General features: G+C 42.6%; 1 protein-coding gene across 5 annotated transcripts in view; it reads right to left on the bottom strand.

The window, feature by feature from the left end:
* BicC (protein bicaudal C) overlaps window positions 1-25,688 on the bottom strand; it is a 155,067-nt gene that overhangs the window by 55,061 nt on the left and 74,318 nt on the right. For all 5 annotated transcript variants that reach the window (XM_070523698.1, XM_070523716.1, XM_070523722.1 and 2 more), the window contains exons 9-11: window positions 18,566-18,623; window positions 18,416-18,489; window positions 329-512 (exon numbers count right to left, since the gene is read on the bottom strand). In XM_070523698.1, the coding sequence (XP_070379799.1) occupies window positions 329-512; window positions 18,416-18,489; window positions 18,566-18,623 (316 nt within the window). The remainder of the gene's footprint in view (window positions 1-328; window positions 513-18,415; window positions 18,490-18,565; window positions 18,624-25,688) is intronic.

The raw sequence follows: 25,688 nt of genomic DNA, 5'->3' as shown, positions 1-25,688 counted from the left end.
GTAGATTCACACTGAAACTAATTAGCTTATGGCACATGTTGCAATTTAAGAGTTGTAGCCAGTGTGTTCAAAAGTCATATCTACAGGGTGAAGCCCGAGCTTGACCTCGCCACGCTCGTTGCATTGGGAAACGCGTAGGCTTGACGCTAAGCTATAATCAGTCAGCTTTTTGGTAAAATTGCTTTCAGTGGACGTTTTCAGTTAAAATTTAATTCCTGAAAAAAGTTCAGCATACGATTTTCAGTTTAAATCAAAAACCAATCTATCCTAAGTTCTGACAAATGCATCACCAAAAATTTTTGGTCTGCAGAAGAACAAAGTACCACACCTTTTATTTCCCTCCATATCTGTTCCTGCATGCTGCGTCCCTTATGCGAGGCTTGGGGAGGAGAATAGGGAATCTTGTCAAGAGGTGAAGGGTTGCCGAGCTCATCAGTATCGAGGTTCAAAATGATACGCCGCACCTCAAAGAGCAGCCGCGATTCTCTTTCAGCACAGCGAGCCACAATGCACTGCAGGTAACAATAAAGACAAACATAAAACGAGATGCCTCTTACATGTGTAAGAGTACAGTAAAAGCAGCTTCAGTGTTTCTTTAGGTACATGGAGCTGAACAATATTATGCAAGTAACAATTCTTGTACAGTCTAACACCTCGGCAATGAAGTAACCTGTATAACAGAATAATAATTCTGTCCTGGTTCTATTGTAAGCTGTGCTGTGTGCAACACTGTACCTGTACTTACAACTGTACCTTTACAACAAAGCAACCTGTATAACGAATAATTTAAGAGGCCCCATGCACTTTCTTACAAAAGTGCGACTGTATGTGGCTGTAAAAACAGACATTGCATACAGGGTGTCCTGGCCAACTTAAGACAAGATTTAAAAATATGCTGAAGCACTCTAGGAGGATGCAACCAAATAGTTGCTTCATACAATATGAACATGCAACTATTCTTTTCTATTCTGCTTAATTACATCATTAGTCAAGATTAACTTCAAAAGTAGTAACCTTAGGGTAAATTCCCACAAGTAGTACAGCGACCTAGAATACATCCGAGTTCAGCAGCTTATAACTTTGTACTAGTTAAATACCTTCTTTCTGCCTTCTCTTTCAAGGCTTGTGAATATTGAAAAAAAAGTAGAAAAGAATAGAAAAAGAAAGAAATGCATGCAACTTTGCCTGCACTGCAATTGCGGTGCATAAGCACCGCAATTGCAGTGTTCTCAAATGTGCTGCATATTGTTACAGGGATGTTGGGAGTATAGAAAGACTATTTACTATATATATACAAGATGAGCCAGAGTAGATAGATGGCTGACCCCCAACAACAGGCAAGCAGCCAGCGTATCGCGATCTTCCTCGCTTTCATCCTTCCATAACAATATGAACGAACAGTGCATTTAGCCTGGTGCAGTGCCTCATTTGCCGATCACTATCATGAACTGCAGCCACGGAAGCACATCACTGGTGTAAATCATGCCAATGCCTGGGTCTCAGCCCTGTTGCTTTTTAAGCGGCAGCACACCAGGCTAAATGTGCTGTTCGTTCACACGTGGCACGTTTCAGAGCACTGCGATCGTGGCATGCAAGCGGGCATGTCAGATGCTTATTTTCATATTTCACGGGTTTTCAAAGTGGATGCAGAAAAATTATGTAACAAGTATGAAGTTACAAGTTGCTGAATTGGACGTTTTCTAGATCGCTCTACAACTTTCACATTGGACGTTTTGCCATACAGTTAATACTTGAGTCGATTGGTTAATGGCATAATTAGTCATTAGTAATTACACTACAAAAATAGTGCAACTTCCTCCATACACTACGAACAACATGCATTCGGTTGCTTCAGCATATTTTTAAACCTTAGCTACAGTTGACTGGGACACCAAGTATACACAAGCTGAAGTTACAAAGATTTGTGGCATACCAAAAGTTATAATCAGTGCAAATATTACACCTGTCAAATATGAAGGTGTTTGAATGCAACTTAACACTGAATGTGCAAGACCCTTAGCAGGAAAAAATTTTAACAGGACTGAATCTGCATAATGAAAACGTGCAACATCCTTGCATAACAAAATAGTAGCTCAGCCTGTAAATACTGTCAAAACTTTTAATGTCTTTGTAGCAAACACAACAGCCACTTAACTTGACACCAAGTAAGATTATACAGTAAAACTTCTGTAGGCGCGAGTTGGTACATGTCCAGTAAAAGAGAAGAGCGCAAACCAGGATGACCACAAAATGAGAGGGACAGACACACAAGTGCTACTAACAACTTTTATACTCCCACCGAAACGCATATATACACTATGACCACACATGCGCAAATGTAATCAAAATGAACACATCACTTGTGCCCCGCAGTTAACAGATACGAGAGCTTAAAAACTGACACTCTGCAGCGTAAAGAGATAAGGAAGTGTCAATGACATAGTCATCAGCTTTTTTTCCTTTATGTAATAAGCTTCTAGTACTAAGTGCAACTGCTCGCTTTTGCTTCGGCCCAGCATGAAGGTCTCAAAGCGGTACATAATTACAGCAAGTATTCAAATGGGACACAAGATGTGCCCCTCCGTCAGCATTGCTGTTTACTTTTCTGGTGTGTTCCCCAAATCGCTTGTTCATGCAACACCGGGTCTGACCGATGCAAGTCCTTCCACATGATAAAGGTAAGGCATAAACCATGCGGATTGTGCAGGGAGCATACAATATCCCATGCCTAATTTGGCAGCTTCGCCTGTTATCACCATATATGTGGGCACACAGTTTTGAGAGCGCATTCGGAGCAGAAAAAGCCAGAGGGACGCCATGCCTACCTGCAACCTTCTTAAGGTTGTGGGAAACCTTATGCATACAAGGCACCACCACAGGTCTGAATGCTTCACGTTCTGTCGCCGACCTCGTACTCAGCTTTCCGATTTTCAACCTCTGTAACAGACCCTCGGCTATGGGACAAGACTGGCCTTTACCAAGACTAGCTCTGGTCAGTGTGCCATACAGTCAATTCGGACTGGCTTCCTCTTAGTAAGTACCAAACCTTCACATGTCTTGCCTCGCAGCTTAGGGAGGCCAGTTGGAACTGTATTGTGAAAGATCTGTGCCAGGCCCATGAAAAGACTAGTGCTACTGAAAAGAAATATGTTGAGGTATTTGGAAACATCAACTTACCCCAAGACGCCTCCCGTGTGCTGGAGAAGGGCCCCAAGTTTAGTGTGTCTACATGTGTACCCACTCAAGAATGGGTCGCTATGAACAGGCACGCAGCCTCAAAGGCGAAGCAAGAAGACCGTGAACGTTTACTTGAAGGTGGGGAGTGCTTGGAAAAAGTGTCCACCACAAGGGACATCCGTCTGCGGGAACAAAGATGTTCGACGAGTGGCGTTTTTTTTTTTAAAGCGAAGAAGGCGAGGCTTCTACAGGGTGAAGAAACAGGGGTTTTTCTGGTGGTGGAAAAGGGTGCTTTTAATGAAAAAAGTGTTGCAGGTCATTTCCAAAAACTTTGTTCCTGTTAAGAAAGGAGACTTTAGGGTAAGAACTAAATTTATGGATTTCTGCAATAATCTCAAACTTGGGAAGCTTGCAAGGGACAGAAAATACTGGAGGCAAGTGGTTAGTTTTTTTTTCTTTTTTTTTTTTCACTGCTAAAGTGCACAAGCCAGAGACACTTTTTTAAAAGGATTGTGAGCAAGACTGGTTGCTGGCAGCACGATGTAAGCAGATTCCTGCAGAAGCAATTGAAGTTACCGTCTGTTAACGATTTCTTCCAGACCAAGAAATCTGATGAAGATGTGCAGTTTTTGCAAGGAAATGGAAATGTTGGCTATGCTTTTTCAGTATATATATAGAAAATATTCTATTCAGTATCACAATGCGAACTGCTGATTAGTGTGAAAAGTTGCATTGAGGAAAACTGGGAGGCGAGTTCCAGAATGCTGTGGGACTATCAGTGGGGAATTTTATAGACCTTTTAGAGTTTTATCTGAAAGTTACTTTAGTTTTTGATGACCAACAGTTTTTACAACTGAACAGCGCATGTATAGGTTCCTGTGTCGCACCAGTCCTTTGAGACATTTTTAGCTAGGGTAGACCAGTCCTTTGATGAAGTTTTTACAGAGGGAAAGGTTTTGAAGGTTTTTGGATATGTCAATGACTTTTTAGTGTTTAGCATGCAACTCATCCTACCTGGATACTGTTAATGAGGTTGTAAGTGTGTTTAATCAATGTGGTCGAGGACTAAGATTTACCCATGAACTACCCCACGATAATCATTTGCAGTTCCTTGATCTTAATCCAGAGTTCTGTGAACATATTTGTTGGGTTTACCTTTCTTGGGCACAAAAGGAACTTGTTTTTCATGTCTGAGCATTCAAACATTGTCAAAAGAGGCATAGCATTTCAATGCATGGAATCGGCACTCAATAAATTGTGCGAGAACAAAATGCAGGAGAGTTTTGATAATCAGCGTCGCCGGCTTTCGGTAGCAGGGTTCCCTAAGACGCTTCTGACAGGTATAGCCGAGTGTCTGTTAGGGGTTGAAAATCGGAAAGTCAAGTACGAGGTCGACGACAGAACATGAAGCATTCAGACCTGTGGTGGTGCCTTACATACACAAGGTTTCCCACAACTTTGAGAAGGTCGCAGGTAGGCACGGCGTCACTGGCTTTTTCTGCTCCAAATAAGCTCACAAAATTGTGTGCCTGCACATGCGGTGACAACAGGCGAGGCTGCCAAATTAGGCATGGGATATCGTATGTTCCCTGTGCAATCGGAGTGGTTTATGCCCTACCTTTATCATGTGGAAAGACACACTGGTCAGACCGGGCGTTGCATAAACGAGCGGTTCAGGGAACACGCCAGAAAAGTAAACAGCAATGCTGACAGAGGGGCACATCTTGTGTCCCATTTGAATACTTGCCGTAATTGTGCACCGCGCTTTGATGAGACCTCGATTCTGGGCCAAAGCAAAAGGAAGCATGTGCTCTTAGTACTAAAAGCTTATGACAAAGAAAAAAAAAGATGACTGTCAATGACACTTCCTTATCTCTTTAAGCTACAGAGTGCCAGTTTTTAAGCTCGCATATCTGTTAACTGCCTGGCACAAGTGTTGTGTTAATTTTGATTACATTTGCCTATGTGTGGCCATGTTGTATATATGTGCGTTTTGGCGGAATAAAAGCAGTGGTTAGTAGCGCTTCTGTGAACGTCTCTCTCATTTTGTGGTCGTCCTAGTTTGCGCTATTCTCTTTTACTGAAGATTATACACTTCGCTGAATCATTTCAAGCCGAGAATTTCTTGTAGGAAACAGCTTGAACATGATAAGTTGAATACCTGCTATAGAGAAAAACACCCCTTCATTGAAGTTTATTAATAAAGAACAGTCACACACCTATTGCATGAAGAATCTATGCACAATGAACACTGATCAGGTGTATTCCATGAAAGTGTTAAGTTACAAAGTTCAATGCAATGCACAATTCTTTTCTATCAGCTCATCTTTCCTGAAAGTAACAATAAAAGAACTGAGTCTATGTCACTGAGACAGCACACTGCATAAAAGAGTTCCCTCAAAACATTACAAAATTTGTTGCTATTATTTTGCCTATTTATAAAAGTGATCAGACAGCAAGATCTCGTGGTAGGCAAACAATCCCTGGGCAGCCTTCTCGGCAGGAACACCTCGCCTGCCGACAAACACCCTTATAAAGCAAAAATACTAGGGGTGTTTGTTTTCTAATAAAGAAATTTCTGAATTGACTCAAATATTTAAGAAATATGACCAAATATAAAACTGAATACCAAATATTTTTTCCATGTTTAAACAAAATATGAAGATTGCATAAAATACATTTGGTAAAAAAGGCTTATTTACATTACTTGATATGTATAAGGCCATTCCTAATTATGTTCGGTCAACTTAGTAGCTTGTAAATGAAATATTTCATAGGTTATATCAGGATTATCATGATAATGACAGTAATGAAACAAAGGAGCAGCAGGTCACCAGATAACAGGGCAAATCAAAAAGTCTTTGCCCCTATTTTTTTAAAACCAAATTACAGCTGTAAATGCGAAGTCAACATATCCATTCCCAGCAGTGGATGTTTCTTGGACCAGCCTGGCCTTATCTGCCAATAGGTCCACGGCACGGCGCTGCTGTCAGTTGATGGTGGTTGTGCTTCATGTCCACGGCGTACAAGCAACGAAACGAGATTCATTTTCTATGGAGCAAGGGACGAACACCCATCGAAATATTCAGGGAAATGCAGCCCACGTATGAGGAAAGGTGTCTCGCTTTGAGGGGCACCAGGTGGTGGTGTTGCAAGTTCGCAAAAGGCCATGAAGACTTGCATGACGGTGAGCATTCGGGGAGGCCAAGTGTGTCGCTGACTGATGACAACATGGCACAGGGGCATCTCAAATTTAGTGCTCCAATGGGACAAATGTATTAACCGGTGTGGGAGTGAAGTAATTTTATTTTGTAATTACCTGTATGCACCTTATTTTGGCTAATAAAAAATAGGGACAAAGACTTTCCGATTTTCCCTCGTACATACAAACTAGTGTTTGTTGAAAGAGCGAAGTAATACTGAGACCCTTATGCCTGTTGAAAGAAATGCAAACATCAAGAGATCCAATAAAATATTTGCTTAAACAGAAAAACTTCTAGGCTGCCTGACAGTGAAGCAAGTTTATTTAAAGAGTGGAAATTTGGCAAATCAGTTCCGTGGAAGCCCGCAAGGTGCAGGAAAGTTCAATAATGTTACCCACCAAACTGTAGCACGAAGCTACAAAGGAAAACCCATATCGGTTTCTCAGAAAGAGAACTTCATAATTAAAGGAAAATTGATCCCAGTCCGGGATTCTAATTACTAGTGACCAGCAAGGGCAATTAGCCCTAGTTTCTCACTAGTCTGGGGCAAACCGGGGAACAAATGATTCGACTGCCCTGGTAAGGCACTGGTCCCTTGTTTTAATCTCAGACCAGGATAAATGATTCTCTACTATGAAGTTTTCTTTCCTAAAAACCCATATGGGGGTTTTCTTTGTAGCTTTATGCTATATTCGGGTGGATAACAATTTTTCCATTTCATGAGTGGAAGTTCTTGTTCAGAAGGTAGCTTGCCCTATGCATTCGTTCAGGAACTGGTGCCTTTACACAAATGTGGTTTTCCTGCTGTAGAATCATTCAGAGCAAGTACCACTTGTATCAGTCTGACACGTGTATTTATATTTATCGGGCGACCAGGTTTCACCGCCTAACAAATCTTATCGCGCAGCGCGGGACGCGCTTGCATGTATCCGAAGTTTCTGGAAAGTTATCGATGCTTCTATCCGCGTGTCTGTTGTCGCCGAACCTTGTGTTATCAGATTTCATCGCGTGACACGAATGGTGTAGAACTTTGTGGAAGACACGCGGGTCCCATCAGGTAATCTGGAACATTCGACGACTGATCTATAAAAGCCGACGCGCTTGACCCGCTGATGAGTTTTTCCGACGATCGCCGACCGTGTTCGCCGCTATCGTTGTGCTATAAGTGTAGCCTGTTTTTGTGGGCACAGGTTCGCCCAATAAAAGTTAGTTTTCTCGTTCACAGTATTGCTACTGTGTTATTGCTTCTTTCTTCACCGTCACTACCACGTGACAAGTCTTTCTCCTTACAGGTTCCCAAAATATGAGTAGTAATGAATACACAAGTTCTAGAATCAAATCAACATAACAAAGGCTATCCAATATGTACGGTATTTGCACACCCGAAACAAAACTCCCTGGAGCCTTTTATCACTTACTAGCAATTTAGCACTTACTATATCAGATTTATGCAGGTTATAAATCACTAGAGCCTCTTGGTTGAACAATGCAGCATTCTCCCTTCAGCATAGTCATCGAGATGTGAATTCAGTCTGGCTTTTGGCAGCTGAAGGAAATCATCATCCACTTTTCAGCATATTATATCAGCAGTGATGAGCAACTATTTGTCCACTCCATGCTGACTCGGTGTTCGAGTAGTCTTGGCTGAGTAAGTAACTTTAAATGCAGTACTTTTTCTTGATACACTGGTGTCTTGGGAAATGATTTTACAATTACTTGGTTAGCAACTGGCACCACAATATGAATGATCACTTTTTCAGGGTGATGTTGAAGGCATTTCAAAACTTCTGCACATGCTCAGTCTGAAATTGTTTGCGCTGGAATTTCGCATGGCATTTGTTAAAGGGCCCCTCACCAGGCTGGGCCATTTTGAGCCAACAAGCACAGTGCATACAATGCTAGCTAACGATTGTGCCTGCGAAGTATTACACTGCTACACGCTGCGAAACGAGATGAAATTTCAAACCAAATGCTGGGTGCCCTTCTCATGGGTGCCATGCTCCCTGCCGGTGAGTAGACATCAATTACAGAAGTGTACCTACGTACATGACAATGCTACAATGTCACGTGGTGACATGCGACTTCGAGAATTATTAAAGATAACATCAGCTACTAGTTTACGATTTAAAGGCAAGTTAAGGTTTAGAGAAATAATAAAACCTACACACCGAATGCCTGCGACTGTCTTACTTCGTGCCGTAGCAAGAGGGATGCATTTACATTTCATCTGCTTGTTCTATGCACATTGTGAAGTTGCACACGCAGAAAACAAAACGAAACTATCTGCCATTTTCTAGTGGGTTCCAGTACGTGATCATGGTTGATCCACTTGCATATGCCTCAATGCTTGTGTAGCACTTGTACTGCTAGTGAGGTGTTCATGCACAGCGCAAAAATCTAGCATTGCGTGATTTGCCATTAATCGATGCAGATTTACCAATAGGGCATACAAGCGAGCCTTAAAATTTATAACAGACTGCATGACTTATTCATTCAGTCGAGAGCGTGGCTTTCTTTCCCGACTTCCCCATAGAAAGAGTGCCAGTTCAAGTAATCTTTAGCTAGTCCGCATATTATGCAAATGCGCAAGACTTGCATAAAACTTTTGTAATGTATCGCATAGCACAAAGGATTCATGATCTCCTGTGGCCAAGTTACAATGCGCCACCAAACGCACCCTCATTCCAACGATGCCAATACTGAAACAGATTGCTTTAGCATGGCTTCTAGGGCTAAATGCTAGCCAACACATTGCTGTGCGATTGCCACTGAACATGAACATCCTGCAAAATTTAGCCACTTCATTCGAAGTTAGTGTTTTGACGCAAGATGGCACAAATGGCACAGCACTTCCATCCCTGTGCTCAGCTATGCAGAACCTAAATTTGCTCTAACATGTCAAAAATGCTACTATGGGTCTTGTGTTACATTTTCTATGCTTAGATCAGCATTGGGAAGTGTCAAACTCAGCATATCAAGAATGATATGCATGGGGCTTTGTGGGGTTAATGCTTACATTGTACAATGCAACTATGTCAAAAGAAACCTGATCCCTGAAAACTGGCATGTTACATGTAGAATGCTGTTTTCAAGTAAAACAAGAAGGTATTGCGGAACTTTGGAGATTAGGCTTTTTAGCACTAGTGTGCTTAGCATGACGGGCACATTATGCACAATTCACGACCAAAATTAGAGCTACGACTAATCAGGCCATATGAAACCTGTAGCTCTTCAAGAAGTTGTTAAACACTGATGTTAGGGATCTTGCACGAGCAATGCTATGCAATGTCAGAACTTGCAAATAATTGACTGAAGGTATCATCCAAGCTGGCCTCCAGTGCTCCTTGCACTTCCCAAAATGTGCACCTTGGTCAACTTGCCTGCATAATTTTTGGAGACGGTAATTGTGAAGACATGGGAGCTTTGGTTAGGTTGTTCAATTTTCTGCTGCCATGCCTACACTGCTTCAACGATGCTTCGAACTTGAGGCACATACACTATGTTTCAGTAGTTCCTTGCAGCAGAGCCAAAGCTACGAGACCTGTGAGCACAGATGCTTGCGCAGCGAGATGTAGCGCCAAAGTTCGGAAACTGCCGCTTGATTATAGCCTTGAGAATTGGTCTTTTCAGCAGGTGTTAATTTGAAAGCTTCTTTGCAGGTCACAGCTGCGGCTTATTGCACGATTTTGCTTCATTTTTCAATAAGTAATTGAGGGCCTACGATACTAAAATATAGCTCCACTTGTTCGAATAGAAACATGCAAAGAACACCCCCCCCCCCCCAAGAAAAAAAAATTATTGCAACAGTGCTGTATAGTGATTAATTTGCATTTAAAAAGTACAAACAATTGCTTTAACACTGGCTAAACTCTTGTGTATACGGCACAGCCACAAAACCATGGAGGACTCCCTCCTAGGTAGTGCTTCATCCTTTGGAATAATACCACACAAGTGTGTGAATGCTATTTTCACAAATTGCTCTTTCACGCAAAAGGAATGAATGAGGTGGTGAACATGCTTGGAAGAATGTGGAAGTAGTGCGGTAAAGGTGCACAAACTTTAAGAGAACAGCTGCACTTAATGTCAGTGAGCACACCATGTACAAATGGAAGTTACAAGAGAGGCAAAGAGATAGCACCACCATCTCATGCAACACGGTCACAATGTGCTCCTTCTGAATCCTTTGCTTCTGCCATCTCCGCAAACCTCCTTTACTCTATCTTAAAGATGCATGCCTTTTTGGTGTTGGAGCAAATATGGAGATAATTTTTTGCCACTGCTATCGCAACAGCTATCTCGCTGCACAGTTGCACAGTTGCACAGTTGCACAGTTGCACAGTTGCACAGTTGCACAGTTGCACAGTTGCACAGTTGCACAGTTGCACAGTTGCACAGTTGCACAGTGTAGATGCTGGCGCTGCCTATGCTACGATGCTCTCCACTGGCAGACGACAGACAGGGTCTGGAAGGACACTTTTAGTATGTGTTCACCCTTCCAATTGGTTGAGGCTTGGAGCTTCAACAATGCTGCGAGGTACTGAAACGGTATAGCACTCAGGTACAGCCACAGGCCAAAAGGGTCCCTTAAACTTTTTGCTGTAAGCCTACACACAGAGGGCATCTCCCAAGGAATACTTTCCGACTAGAATTTAGTGTTAGCATGCTATAAGAACACAGGTACGAGTCGAACATTATCCTCCCCTCAAGCTATGGCATTCCCCTTCAACCTTTATAGCGGGCGGCCATCGCTATATTCCACCTCCTTCGCGGGGTATGGAAGTGTACTTCCGGCCGATTCGAACGAAGTCTGTTCACATGTCTTTCTCCTATGCAGTTTCTCGTGAAGCGTGGGTTACATCGAGTGAAATTTCAAGACCAACTTCGAGCAGCAGATGGAGATGCGGTGGCACTGCGTGCAATGTTCTCTGGCTTGCACTACATGAAGTGAAAAGAGATTGATGCTGTCGCAGACTCTTACAGCATTGCTGCAAGCATATACTGTAGGCAATGTACAAACTAGAAAGTAGCCGTTTCCATCATTTTGATTTGATAATTGCCTAATAAGATGTACATATTATTACGTGGACGCACAGTAGATAAACTATTTTCATGGTGTACTTACAAGGGGTAGCAAGCACTGGCTAATATGGAAGCCAGCAAGGCACATTGTCATCGTCAGATCAGCCAGAGACTGCTTATGGGCACGTCCCACTAAATCCAACAGTCCACACCATTTTAGAATAGCATGTATCCTGATAACCAGTGGCAGAAGCACCGGCCCAGCACCCCTAAGCATCTACAGCAGAGGAAGGGTGGTACTGCTTAAGTTTCAAAACGTGGACGACGTCTGGACAACGTAACAGATGCGAGACTGGCAGGCAATCTTCTACGTGATGTCAGTCGCTTATCAAAAGATGCAGTATGGGCCCGTGTGGCGAGGAAGGAGCTTTTCAGAAAGGCCCACACGTCAGGACGGGGTCCAAAATAGCACAAGGGTACCCGGAGCAAAACGTTCGTTGCGGTATTGCTGATTGCAAAGGCACTTCCGATTTTCTTGGGAAGCAGTAAGTCTGCTAATAGCCACCTGCCACGCATAATTAGCTCGTGTAATGGCGTCGCATGCATATCCACTAGTCGAAGTTGCAGGGGAAGGAAGAAATGCATCTAACGGTAAATTCGGTACCTGTCCAAACAAAAGGTAAAAGCGAGAGTAACCAGCAGTGTCGTGGCGGGAGGAATTATATGCTAATGTCCCGTATGCCAGTGCAAGGTCGCAATCATGGTGGTCAGCTGACACGTGCTTGGAAAGCAATTCAGTTAAAGTTTGAATTAAGCGCTCAGTCAGCCCATTCTTCTGGGGATGGTATGAGGTGGTGATCTTGTGCTGCATGGAGCAGCAGCACACGATATCGTCGATGACTTTAGAAAGGAAGGTACAGCCTCGATCAGTTGGCAACTAACGTAGCGCACTGTGTACTAAAATTCCATCACTGAGGAGAAAGTCCACCACGTCTGTAGCACAGCTGGTCGCCAGTACTCGTATCACTGCATAGCACGTCGCATAATCTTTAGCTATGGCAACCCATTTGTTGCCTGAAGCAGATGTAGGAAATGGTCTGAGAAGGTCCATACCGACACGAAAAAAGGGTTCAGGTGGGACGTCGATGGGCTGAAGATAGCCAGCAGGAAGCACACATTTTCTTCTGCCACCGACAGAGCTCATAGGCGTTGGCATAATGCCACACTGAGCAGGCTGGGCCAGGCCAATAGAAGTGACGCGCATGTGGTCATGTGTCCGATAAACACCAAGGTGGCAAGCGGTTGGGACGTCATGAAGCTCGCAAAGAACTGTGGAGCACAGGTGCGATGGTATAACTAGAAGATTGGGACCATCAGGGTACAGGCTACACTGATAAGGTACCATCCTTCAGGGTGAACATGCACACAGAGGCACCGCTGGGAGAGGATTGCAGGGGCTCGATTATTTCCCTAAAGTAGGCATCCCAATGCTGTTCATCGGCAATGTTAAGCAAGTGGCTCACAGAAAAGACGCAACTGAAGGATTCAGTGCACGAAGAGTCTACGTCTGCCACATGGTTGTGGGACGAACAATTCGCATCTTTTTGCAAGTTTTGTCTTTTATACCACTGTGTAGGTGTACTCTTGCTGGTGCAGTGCCCATCGAGTGAGTCTGCCTGTAGGACCTTTCCAAGAGGCAAGCCAACATAAAGCATGGTGGTCAGAAACTACTGTGAATGGTCGGCCAAGTAGGTAAGGGCGAAATTTTGCGAGTGCCCATACAAGAGCAAGGCACTCATGTTCTGTAATTGAGTAATTGCACTCCAATGTGGACAGCAGCCTGATGGCATAAGCAATGATGTAGTTCACTCCATGTTGACGTAGGGCCAAGACAGCACCTACCCCGTAACCACTTGCATCAGTGTGGCCTTTGGTTTGAGCAGATGGGTCAAAGTGGGCCAAAATGGGATGTGTTTCGAGGAGTGTGGTTATCTTAGAGAAAGCCACGACTTCTGCAGGAACAGAGATAAAAGGGGAGTCTTGTTTAAGATATGCGAGTGGTTTCACAGTCGCAGCAAAATTCATGAACCGGCAAAAATAGGAGCGGAGCCCCACAAAGGTGAGAACATGTTTGGCAGATTTAGGCACCGGGAAGACTTTCACTGCTAAAATTTTTTCTGGGTCAGATTACACGCCGGCAGCATCCACAATATGGCCAAGGACCATAATGCAGCTACGGCCAAAACGGCACTTTGATGAATTCAACTGCAGTCCAGCATGGCAGAACACGTCAAGAATTGCCAAAAGGCATTCGAGGTGTGGAACAAATGTAAGCAAAAACAATCACATCTAAATAACGCAAGCATGTATACCACTTGAACCCATGAAGCAGAGAGTCCATTTGCTCAAATGTGGCATTACACAGAGCCAAAGGCATGACCTCGAACTGGTAAAGCCCATCAGGAGTTACAAAAGCCTTTTTCTCATGCTCCATTGGGTCCACAGCAATCTGCCAATATCCAGATCAAAGGTCTAAAGCGGCACCATACAGACAATCAAGGGCATCAATTTGTGGTAACAGGCAAGTCTTTCTTCGTAATGTTATTGAGATGACGATTGTCCACACAAAAGCACCACGATCCATCTTTCTTTTTAACTAAAGCAACAGGGGATGCCCAGGCACTGGAGGATGGCTTGATAATGTCCTTCGCAAGCATCTTGTTGACTTCGTGCTGAATGACGCTTCACTTATGCAGACCCTCGATAGGGGCACCGGTGAACAGGGCTGGCATTGCCTTTGTGTATGTGATGAGGAACGGATGTCTGACCCAAAGGCCAATCACTGAAATCGAAAATATCTTGGTACAACTCGAGAATACGTCTAAGGGCTTCATTATGCTCAGGCGGAAGGTCATTGGCGAACATGCTATGAATTTCGTGGCTGCCACAAGTTGTTGGCATCGCAGTGCCCTCCAGAGGACATGTAGCATCCAGTACAGAATATTCTAGCTGGAAGTCTTGCAGTGGGAGAAGGTGGGCTACAGAAATCCCTGTGGAAGGACTTGCTTGATGAAGCCAAAATTCACTAGTGGAAGGCAGGTTCTGTTAGCTGTAATGCTCCGGACCATGCAGGATGCAGCAAATACTGTGTGTGAGCAGAACATCAGTAAGAGGCATCACATAGTCATGATCTGGAAAAGCTGGCAAACCTGACAATAGCATACGTCATGGTTTAAAAGGTAGGCAAACAAAATCACTGCAATGTAAGAGATGCACGAGGTTGATCACTGGGTTCACAGAGGCGAAGCAGTTCAAGGCGGAGGACACCGGCGGAGCAATCAATCTGAGCAGAATGGACAGAAAGAAAATCAAGTCACAGTATGAGGTTGTGAGGGCACTGCGCAAGGACCGTAAAAATAACTACCACCTGGCGACGAGCAACAGTAACCCGAGCTGTGCACATCCCAACAACAGCAGCCATTGCACTGTCAGTGACATGTACAACTCGGGTCATGGGAGGTGTAAGGATCTTCACCAGCGACGAAAACTGGCACTTATGACAGAGACGTGCCCCCCAGTACCAACCAAAGCTCTGACAGGAGCTTTGTGGATGTGGATTTCAAGAGTGTTCCGATGGGCATGTAAGGGCAACAGAGGATTCTGGGTCAAGGTTGACAGTACAGCTTCATTTCCAGAAGCTGCGCAGTCTAGTTTTCCGGTGAAAAGCGATGGCTAAAGGAGAGCAAAGGAGAGCGTCGGCGAACAAGATGGACGGCGATGTAGTGAAGGCATCTGGGCATAGCAGCTACTTTCCTCAAGCACAATGGGTGCAGAGAATTCGGTGCAGGGCAGATAGCGGCTTGCATAACGGAAGGGATGAGAGTAAGAGGGAAATGGGCTATGGGACTGAGATAGCCACTGACTGTGGCAATAGTGAGCAATGTGACCAGCTCAGCTGCAATGCAAACAGGCTTATTGTCGGTTGTTCAATCTAACGGGTTTCTGGAACGATGAAAGGAGCACGGCCCGCGACAAGGCCTGTCCTTGGAGACTAGAGCAGTGTCAGCAGTGTCCACGGTGCAGACACTAGAAAAGAGGCAGAGGTTTGCAAATTACTGTTGAACAACAGGCTGGATCAAAGAAACAGACTGCGCCAATGTCTCGGATACAGTGGGTTTTTAAGAAGCCGGATATGCAGCCTCGCGTTCTCAGTGGACGATGCCTGTCACGTATGTTGGGGACGGCCGACAAAGAGTTGCCTCGCAAGACGACGTTGCAGCAGTATTTGGCAGAAGCTCGAACTGAGGCAAGATGCGCTGGCGTTTCACTTGGTCTAGACGACTGCATTCTTTGATTACACTGTCAAAGGCACTAAAGAGCAGATTGAATACGTCGTCTGTGATACCATTCAAAATGTGGGCGATCTTGTCAACCTTGGACATCTTCTGGTGAGCTTGTAGACAAGGCCAGCACGTCCTGTATGTATGCCAAGCAAGGCTTAGTTGATGTCTGGATACGTACCGCCAGTTGTCTCTTGGTGGCAAGCTGTCAACCAAACAGGTTGCCGAAAATGTTACAGAGCTGCTGCTTAAGCGTGTCCCAGCTGGCGATATCCTCGTGGGTCTGAAACCAGATGCAAGGGGTTCCTCAGAGGTAAAATACAACATTGGCCAGCATTATAGTTGGATCCTAGCCATTCTGTTAGCTGATACGTTCGTACATGCTGAGCCACTCATCCATGTCAACGCTGTTTGTCCTGGAAAAGGTGCTGGGATTGCGCAGCTGTGAGAAAGCAACTGGGTGGTGGTCACAGGTGTAGCTGGCAGCGACGTGCCATCGCATGGTGGCATAGTGGTAGATTCGAGGTGGCATTTGCTGCAAAGCTGTTGTCGGACGTAACCCGCGCCTCCACCAAACAAATGTTATGTAGAAGCACAGTGGAAGCAGTGCTTACGGGTCATCATCATCAGCCTGGTTACGCCCACTGCAGGGAAAAGGCCTCTCCCATACTTCAACTACACTGGTCATGTACTAATTGTGGCCATGTTGTCCTTGCAAACTTCTTAATCTCATCTGCCCACCTAACTTTCTGACGCCCCCTGCTATGCTTCCCTTTTCTTGGAATCCAGTCCATAACCCTTAATGACCATCGGTTATCTTCCTTCCTCATTACATGTCCGGCCCATGCCCATTTCTTTTTCTTGATTTCAACTAAGATGTCATTAACTCGCATTTATTCCCTCACCCAATCTGCTCTTTTCTTATCCTTTAACGTTACACCCATCATTCTTACCATAGCTCGTTGCATCGTACTGAATTTAAGTAGAACCCTTTTCGTAAGCCTCCAGGTTTCTGCCCCGTACGCGAGTACTGGTAAGACAGCTGTTATACACTTTTATTTTGAGGGATAATGGCAACCTGCTGTTCATGATCTGAGAATGCCTGCCAAACACACCCCAGCCCATTCTTATTCTTCCGATTATTTCAGTCTCATGATCCGGATCCGCAGTCACTACCTGTCGTAAGTAGATGTATTTCCTTACTACTTCCAGTGCCTCGCTACCCATCGTAAACTGCTGTTCTCTTCCGAGACTGTCAAACATTACTTTAGTTTTCTGCAGATTAATTTTTAGACCCACCCTTCTGCTTTGCCTCTCCAGGTCAGTGAGCATGCATTGCGATTGATCCCCTGAGTTACTAAGCAAGGCAATATAGTCAGCAAATCATAAGTTACTAAGGTATTCTCCATTAACTCTTATCCCCAATTCCAGGTACGTCCCACTAAATTCAACAGTCCACATCATCTTAGAAGAGCACGCAGCAATATCTAATACACACATTTACGATTGCTTGTAAGATTTCTTTGTAGCCATCAGTAGAAAAAGAATTCTGACGCTAGCTTATGAATCTGGTGAGATGGCAATTTATAATGGTTCCTCTACTCTAGAATGTAAAAAGGAAAAAAGACAGATGAGAGAAAAAAGTACATAGACATTGGGAATCAAACCCAAACCTACTTGGGAGGTGGAGATGGTATGATTACAGTAAAGTAACTAAGTAACTCAAAATGGCAGCTCTAAGACATTGACATGCAAGGCATGTTCAAGTACCTTCACAATGCTTACTTTCAGGATGTCTGCTTGTTAGAATATTTTTATGCTACCATTAGGGGTAAATTAGACATATCTTGGCTCTGACAAATGCGTAAGCTGTGGTTATCGCTAACAGCATCTCTTTTCAAAACTGCAGGTGATCACTGTGTTGACCAAGAAGGTTGGTGCTGACATTGACATGCACTGCTCATGGCTTCTAGTGCGTAGTCACTGCAGTTCGCTCCTTGCACACACCTGCAGTCCAAGACTAATGCAATATAGTGCTAGTGCCATTCATGTTCCTGCCGTCAAAGGAGACATCGCTGCTCCTATTTTCACACGAGTACCCCTTCTGTGTCTTATTAGCTGCTATTGCCAGAGCCGCAGCAGATGATCTGCATTCTTAGGCAGAAGTGGGCCACTGGTTGAAGAAATGTCTATATTGCAGTAGACATTAAAATGCATAGGCATGCTATTAAATATAAGCTTAATGTAGTGGCATGTTTCAAGCATTCCGAATGATGTAATGCAAGTAGCCAATCTGATTGCTCGCCCAAGTGACATCACTAGCCCATGCTACATAGCGTGAGAGGAAGTGGCAGAAAATGTAGGTAAGTGGTACCACTGCGATCAGTCGCAATTAATATTTTTAAAACTTTATAATGAATTACTTCATGCAAAGTGCTCAAATCTGTCTCTTAATGACTAGAAGGACCTACTCTACTGACTCGGTATGTTTGCACACAATGGTCACCCTAGGTGTCAGTGGCTGGCCAAACCATGCACTTCGAGCCGACAGCCACGCGCATCTCAATGAGAAAGTAGCAGCAGAACAAGTCAATGACAAACTGACAATGAAGTGCACGTAAAATTACATTCTGAATTAAGAAGTGGCTCGGAATTCTGCAAGAAGCAATGACTCACCTTGCAATTGCGTTTAGGCTTTGGTTTGACACAAATGTGGACATTTGTTTGGTCCATCAGTCTTGAAATCGTGACTGAAACATGCACAAAATGATTATGTTAGGCAAGAAACAAAGAATTGCATCCAAATGGTAAGAAGAAATGACTTACGCATGTCAGCATCTTGGCCCTCCTTGAGGTCAAACATGAGAACAAGGGGCAACCAGCCCTGTAAAAGAACATAATAAATGGCCATGGTTGAACTATGAAACATATATCAGCATGTTAAACTCTGGCAAAATAAGATTAGCACATTCTTATAGCTCATAACAGGCCAACACTTACGTTGCCATGAAATGTGTCCTGCCTAAGGTTTACAAGCAGTTAAAGAAGTGACAGTGCCAAAATGTGCAAATCAACAAAATAGATTAGCATTTCAAGCACAGGCCTTCCAAAATTCAGTTCTCTAGTAAGAGAACTGAGTGTGGTAAAAGAGAAAGATTGTCAGGACTGCAGCAAGAATCTTAAAAAGTTGCTGGTTGAGTGTTAATGCACCATTACAGCAGAACAGGTCGTCTTGATCACAGACAAAAATAGTATGAACACTCAATGAATATATGAAGCTTGTGGATATTTCTGCAACAACCAAGAACATGTACCTAATTTCCAAGAAGTAACCTACATGTGCGCCTCTTCCTAGAAATGCTATTTTCTTACGTAATAGTGCAACAGTTGGCACACTGGCACACTTGTCTCTCGATATTGGAACTTCTATAACCTCATGGTACAATGTGCACTACCACAACCCTTGCAAGACATTTAACCACCCTCTTGTCACCTGTTCAGCATTATCAGCATGCTTCTGTAACTTTTACACCTACTCCTCAAGCAACACCTTGACTGAGACTGCATGCTAGACTGACACTAAAGGCAAATACCAAGTCAACGTGGACTATTAAAATACCATTCCAGAAACCTCGCAGCGCTTGCTTCATGCCAAGAAAAAGACATGGTTTACAAAAGATTGTTTCTGAAGGTTCCACATACCTTTCGCCCAATTCAAATCTCCTGCTCCGGAGCAAGGAGCGGTGACGTTGCATGCACTCATCACCGCCCTTTACTGCTATCGGAGAGTAAAATGGCGCCCAACAGATGGCACGGGTTTTTGGCACAGAACGCAAATGTGGCCATGGAGAAACTGAACCAAGCTGAGTTGGATTCGTCATTGCAGCTGCTCTTGGTTAAGTGGCATGGACCATTGAGGAGTCCCACGATACACATGGACGTGGCATTCTCTGCTACTTGCAGTTTGGGCGAATTTCGCAAACCAGCAAAACCAGTGCAGCACTATGCGATAACACAACTACTGAAACATGAATGCGCAGGCAGCGCAGAGTGGAGAAAAACCTTTCAACTGCTCCTGTAGTTGGCAAGGGTAATGTCAAGGAGTTTTATCAAATCAAATAAAACTGGACAAGTAGCATTTTCTTTCATCTTATAATGCAATCCAATGATCTCATTACAATTGCCACTAGTACTCAACCCCTTGTAATAAAAAGGAGTGCCTTCATCAGGCTAGTATTTGAATGTCCCGGGGGAGACTTATAGTGTCTTGCATTTACCTCAATTTCACTAAAGCTCTGTTCACAATAATATTGACACCTTAGACATTCTCGGGCACTAACCTATCGCTTTAACTTGACTTAATATTTGCTTTTACTGTCCCTTTAATAGTACACAACAAGCAGTCCTTTGAACACAATATGTTTCCCAAGTACCTGTTCTTTCAAAGCAGTTCATTTATTACAGTTAATGCAACGAAAAGCTCGCATATAAATTCCTAGATGAAAAACTCGTGCACAGCAAGTGTACAAGTGTCGTTAAATTGTACAAAGCTGTGCTCAGCAGCCAAGGATGTAAAATTTGAATGCTGCATTTCTTGCAGGAAAGGCAAGAGTCGTTGCAAAGTCGAGAGCTCATCCAGGACAGGAAAAAAATATATGCACATGTTCACGAGTTCGCTGGTTCACATAGCAAAGGCATTCCCACATTGGAAAGCAGCCTCTAGATGTGAATTTTGCAAAACATACATTTAGGCATTTATAATTCTCATGTAAGTACAATGTCCACCTCCAAGTAATGCAGCCAAAGGAGTATAATTATGCTATCTGCAACAAGAAATTTTTGAATAGTGTTAAAGAAATGCCCAGTGTAGATGTTCATTGACATCTTGCAAGACAAGGGCCCACAACAGATTCTAAAGCATTAGAAAAAATTCTAGGGTTTTATGTGCCAAAACCACGATCTGAGTATGAGGCACGCTGTGGTAAGGAACTACGGAATAATTTTGACCATGTCATGCTCTTAAACATACACCGAATGTACGGTACACAGGAGTTTTTGCATTTCGCCCCATGAAAATGTGGCCACCATGGCCAGGATTTGATCCCATGACCTCGTGCTTAGCAGTGCAACATCAAAGCCACTAAACAACCACGGTAGGCTATTCTAAAGCATTAGGAGAGTCAAAACGGTAGCATCAGCTCTTAAGTAGCCACTACATCAGAATATTTTTGTATACTGCAGCTCAACATGGGTCATGGGTCTCTGCCCAGACGCTGTACTCAGCATTTTGAAAAATAATTATGCAATTATGTATTCTCTTAAAGTCTTCTTGCATTCTGGTTAATTTTGTTCAACATATTTTTAATTGTATTTTTCATTATTATGTACTCACTCTTGCTATGTCGCAGAAACTGAGACAGCAGTATTTTTAAAAAAAGAAAAAATGGCTGTAAGAGGAGTGCAAGATATGAAAAGCAAATTTATAGTTCTGTATACTTTTTTTTTTGCTCCAATAGCTGTTGAAACTCGCAGGAAATTTGTTACATTTTCAGGCAGAAAATTTCAACATTCACTGGTATTGGGAAAAAGCAGAATCAAATGGCATAATATTGAAGTGGTGATAATTACTAGTTGCCAGACGTTTTGAATATTTGGCGTAATACATTGAGAAGCAACACAAGCGCTGTGTCTGTATCTGTTTCTTTATTCGTCCTCGTCCAGTCGCGCTTATACACACTACCATGGATTCTAACCAACTAGCCTGCCAATATGTTTTAACACTGCAAGCCTACAAAGCCATGCAGAATTTTCCAAGCATTCTGTATGGGGGCATTCGTGAAGTGGTATTTATTCATTCAAACTCTGATGATGCTAAGAAACCTGTCAAAATGACTGCATATAATTCGAACTGCCTTTTTCTGTACGAATGTGAACTTGTTAACATCATGTCTTTTTATACAGATTCCAGATGTATCCACATATTTCTGGAGTATGTGGTCTTCAAGTCTTGTAGAAGAGCAACTTATCTACTTTCAATGCACATTACATAATGCTGCTAAATATTTCAAGTCGCTGAAGTGACATTGTCTTATGTCAATGTGTGAAGACCAAAACAATTCCTATATTGAAGCACCAAAGAAAATACGTTGAACAAGTACAAAGAGTAGGAGAGATTAGCATTTCAAAATGAACATAAGACTGCCTTTCTGACGTTTTTCATTTTTGTATGATGTTGAAAGAGCTGACAATTTAGGGCACAGTTCACAAAGAGGAAAAGCACCTTTCTCTTAACATTACGCATATATAAGCTCTTTGAAATCTACTTCAACTGTTAAAAAAACTCGCTACAATTTTACATAAAACTAAGGTCTACTAATCTACAGAAGTATGTCCACAGCAAATTTTGGAATCCTAAAGGAATCATTGGAAACTGCGCACAAAAATACCAACACAGCCTATAGTCACTGTGGCATTTAAGTAAACATACTTAGGATCTCTGGCAATCCGCAGATGGAAGCATTTTAAGAGCTCACGTCTCATTTAACAGCCACAACCCATATTTTATTTTTTTTTATTCACCCACATATTAGTTACAACCATGACTTCAGGAGGTGAAAACTGCCACTTCATTGAAGCTGCAGACCCACTTTACCTGTGCTAAGCCTCAGCCACCTGCAGTCATACATCAGCATGTCTTGTACTTGAGGATGTAATCCATCTCTGCTCATAAGCTATTCTATCTTGTGAAAATGAGGTAAACATTTTTTTTTATAAGAAAAATTTGTAAAAAAGGTTAACCTATGCAACCACATCCAAAATTCTTGTGCAAAATATTATAGAAAGTCCGTACGTGGTAGAACCAATTATGCAGCCTTCAAATTTGTTTCCTCTAAGCAAGCCAAGAGGAATTTAGCTATCTGTGATACATAGTTTCTTCAGACACGAATAAAACAACAGATTTTTTTTATATTGATTGCACTTGCATCATGTCAATACAAGTTAAAAGCTTGCCCTTGCTCACATTTATATGCTTTAGATAGTGCCTACATGTTATTCATGAAAGAAGCACACCTGGATTCTGCAATAGAATTGATCCAATAGCTTGGGTAAATTGCTGCTCTGTGTGAAATACGTCACATGTACAGTGTTTCACATGACAGCATCGATTATTTCCTTCTCTACTGGACAACTGTTTCAAATACAATAATCATTTTTATGAATTTTTATGGTTTCAGTAGTGTTTGCATGCCTGTTGCATCCTTAAGCAATTTTGAACCAACAGGTGTGGTTATTATGCACGAATTGTAAACATTGTGGACTACAGAAACAGGTAAATCAAGCACACTGTGGGCCCGTGTTCAGGGCCGTACATAGCAGGGTTAGTAAACTGTTTCATATGATCACTTCCCTTTTCACAGTATCTTTTTGCCCTGAAAATTTCAATTATGGAATTTCAAATATTCCATAAAAATTCTACTTTTGGCAAAATCTTGTATTGTGCATTTCTGCTCATTCATCACCTATTTTTGGCGCCTACAGATCCAGCTTCTTATCAAGGGCACTGCAGGAGCCTCAATTCTTAAATTGCTCCCAAAAGCAAGAAAGCCTTCATCCCTAAATTTCGCAACTTTGGTGGTTCTAAAAACCAAAGCATGGGACCTTTCAATTAGGGGAAGAATTTCATAAGCAGGAACTCAAAATTAACAGCAGGTGCTCAACAGCACAGCACTTTGATGACAAGGCAGAAGAGCACTTAATTTCTACAAGTTGAGATAGTTTTTAAGTTTATCTCAAGCATACATTTGCATCATAACATTTATCAGAAGCACAAAGTATTGAGTGACCCCATACCCTTTCACTCAGCATTAAACCACTGTTTTTCATGAATCTGAAATTATTACAGCAAGCATGCAAAGCAGGAGTACTCTTTAAAAAAAAAAAAAGCAATGCATGAGGATTTAACTACAATTTCACTCTACTGCAACAACTTGTTTTAAATGTGTTAAATAATGGCTCTCATTCTCTTAACTGGGTGGCTTGTCACTTCCTGCAGTGTACTGTTCTACCATTTATAAGCATGGATCATACTGGCAGACCTGTGTTAGAGCCACCAAGAATTTTAGGCTAAAGGCAATGACCTCAAAGCTGGCTACTGCCAATAAGTAAACTCAGTTTCTGCTTAGCATTGTCCTCTAAAATACAAGAGGCTCTTGTACACAAAGCTGATCATGAGAATGTCAATGTTACAATATTCACTGCAGCATGCCATTATGATGCCTCAACACATGAACATATATATTTTGTAAACAGCAAAAGGGTCCAATAAAAGTGACATGACACCGATGTTTAAAAAAAACTCCACTAATGTTAGTGGACAAGTTCATGAACATCCTATCTGTGTAGCCTTGGGATCATGCTTAGTTAAATGGCAGGGCATACATTCTTCTCTGCATTCTCATGTCAATGCCACAATGCACAAAGGCTATCATATGTAGAGGCAATTAAAAATGCCCGTTATGGAGAACAGAGAGAGACTTCCAAATGCGTGTTCTGAACAATTTAAGATCATAAATAATAAACTACTTACTTTGAAGCCAGATCATAAGCCAACAAACAAAGACACCAAGGACAACATACGAGAAATTACTTGTACTTACTTATTGAATTAAAGAAATGATAAATTAACGGAAATGAAAGTGGATGAAAAAACAACTTCCCGCAGGTGGGGAACGATCCCACGTCTTCGCATGACGCATGCAATGCACTTTGAAGCCAGTTATTTATACTTGCTATACGTTGAAAATTACAATGTTTTCTTTAATCTTCAATGCAGAAGTATCGGAGCTTTGAAAACCTATATTGAATTAGACTTGCTAAGATACTGTATGATGTGCTGAACCCCTGCAAGGCATGCATTACCTCATTATTTAACAGATGTACTGCCAGACTGACCCTCATAACTTATCGCGTGAAAACTTCTCTACTCGCTCCATAGCCTGTATTATGCTCCAGGCACATGGAGAAATAGTTCATTGACGTTTTTTTCACAGGAATTTCACAATTGGTTACTACACACCTTATGCATGTAAAGAGTTCATATCATGACTAGGGCTCTTCATTGCCATTCAGATGTGTTTATACCAGCATTTGCTGGAGGGGCGCCATTGAATGCTAATTAGATAACCATAAGTATGTTGGAGTAACACAATGGGCTCGAAGGCAAAGGAAATGGATTTGAGGATGGCAGATGATTAGGCAGAGTGGAAATAGGAAATTTGCAGGCATGGGTGGAGTCAGCTGACAAGACAGATAATAGGAGATCACTGGGAAAGAGGCATATAAAATAGGCCAATTAGGATGATATGCTACATACACTGCATAAGGAAACAAAAAGAAATGGTCCGATTTTGTTTAGAGGTCCTGTAGTGGCTGAGCCAACGTGTGCCAAACAGGTGGCATATCAGACAGCAAATACTGAGCCCACATGTACACTGGAATTACTTGTACCATAATTCTGACAAAGACAAGTTCCTTTGTCAAAACATTAGCTCCAGCCTGAGACATCCCTTGTTGAAACGTTTTAGAGTGCTCACAGATGTTCTCTTTTTCCACAAAAAGAAGCATGCTTAAAAATGGCATGTGCATGAGAATATAGCATTAGAAAACAAGGTTCTACCTACACCACACTGCCATGAAGCCTGCTCACAGGAAAAGTCGCCCTGCACATTTCTGCTCATGAAAGATGTTTTGCATGCCATGCGTGCTACACCTTAGCTGTGTGCTACGTCGCGTCCCCATTCATTAGATGCAGGTAAGGTGTGATTCGATAGTAAAAGGTATCTCATACAGCTGTGCACATCGCTACATGATCACTGCAAAGAGCATGTTGAAAGTACTTCAGTGATGAGACTTATTTTCCACAGAAACAGTACTATTATTTGGGCACTAG

This window comes from Dermacentor albipictus, chromosome 1 (genome assembly GCF_038994185.2).
Source record: "Dermacentor albipictus isolate Rhodes 1998 colony chromosome 1, USDA_Dalb.pri_finalv2, whole genome shotgun sequence".
In the NCBI taxonomy this organism is placed as follows: Eukaryota; Metazoa; Arthropoda; class Arachnida; order Ixodida; family Ixodidae; genus Dermacentor; species Dermacentor albipictus.
Note: the sequence above shows the minus strand (reverse complement) of the source record. Positions and strands in the feature narration are given on the sequence as shown.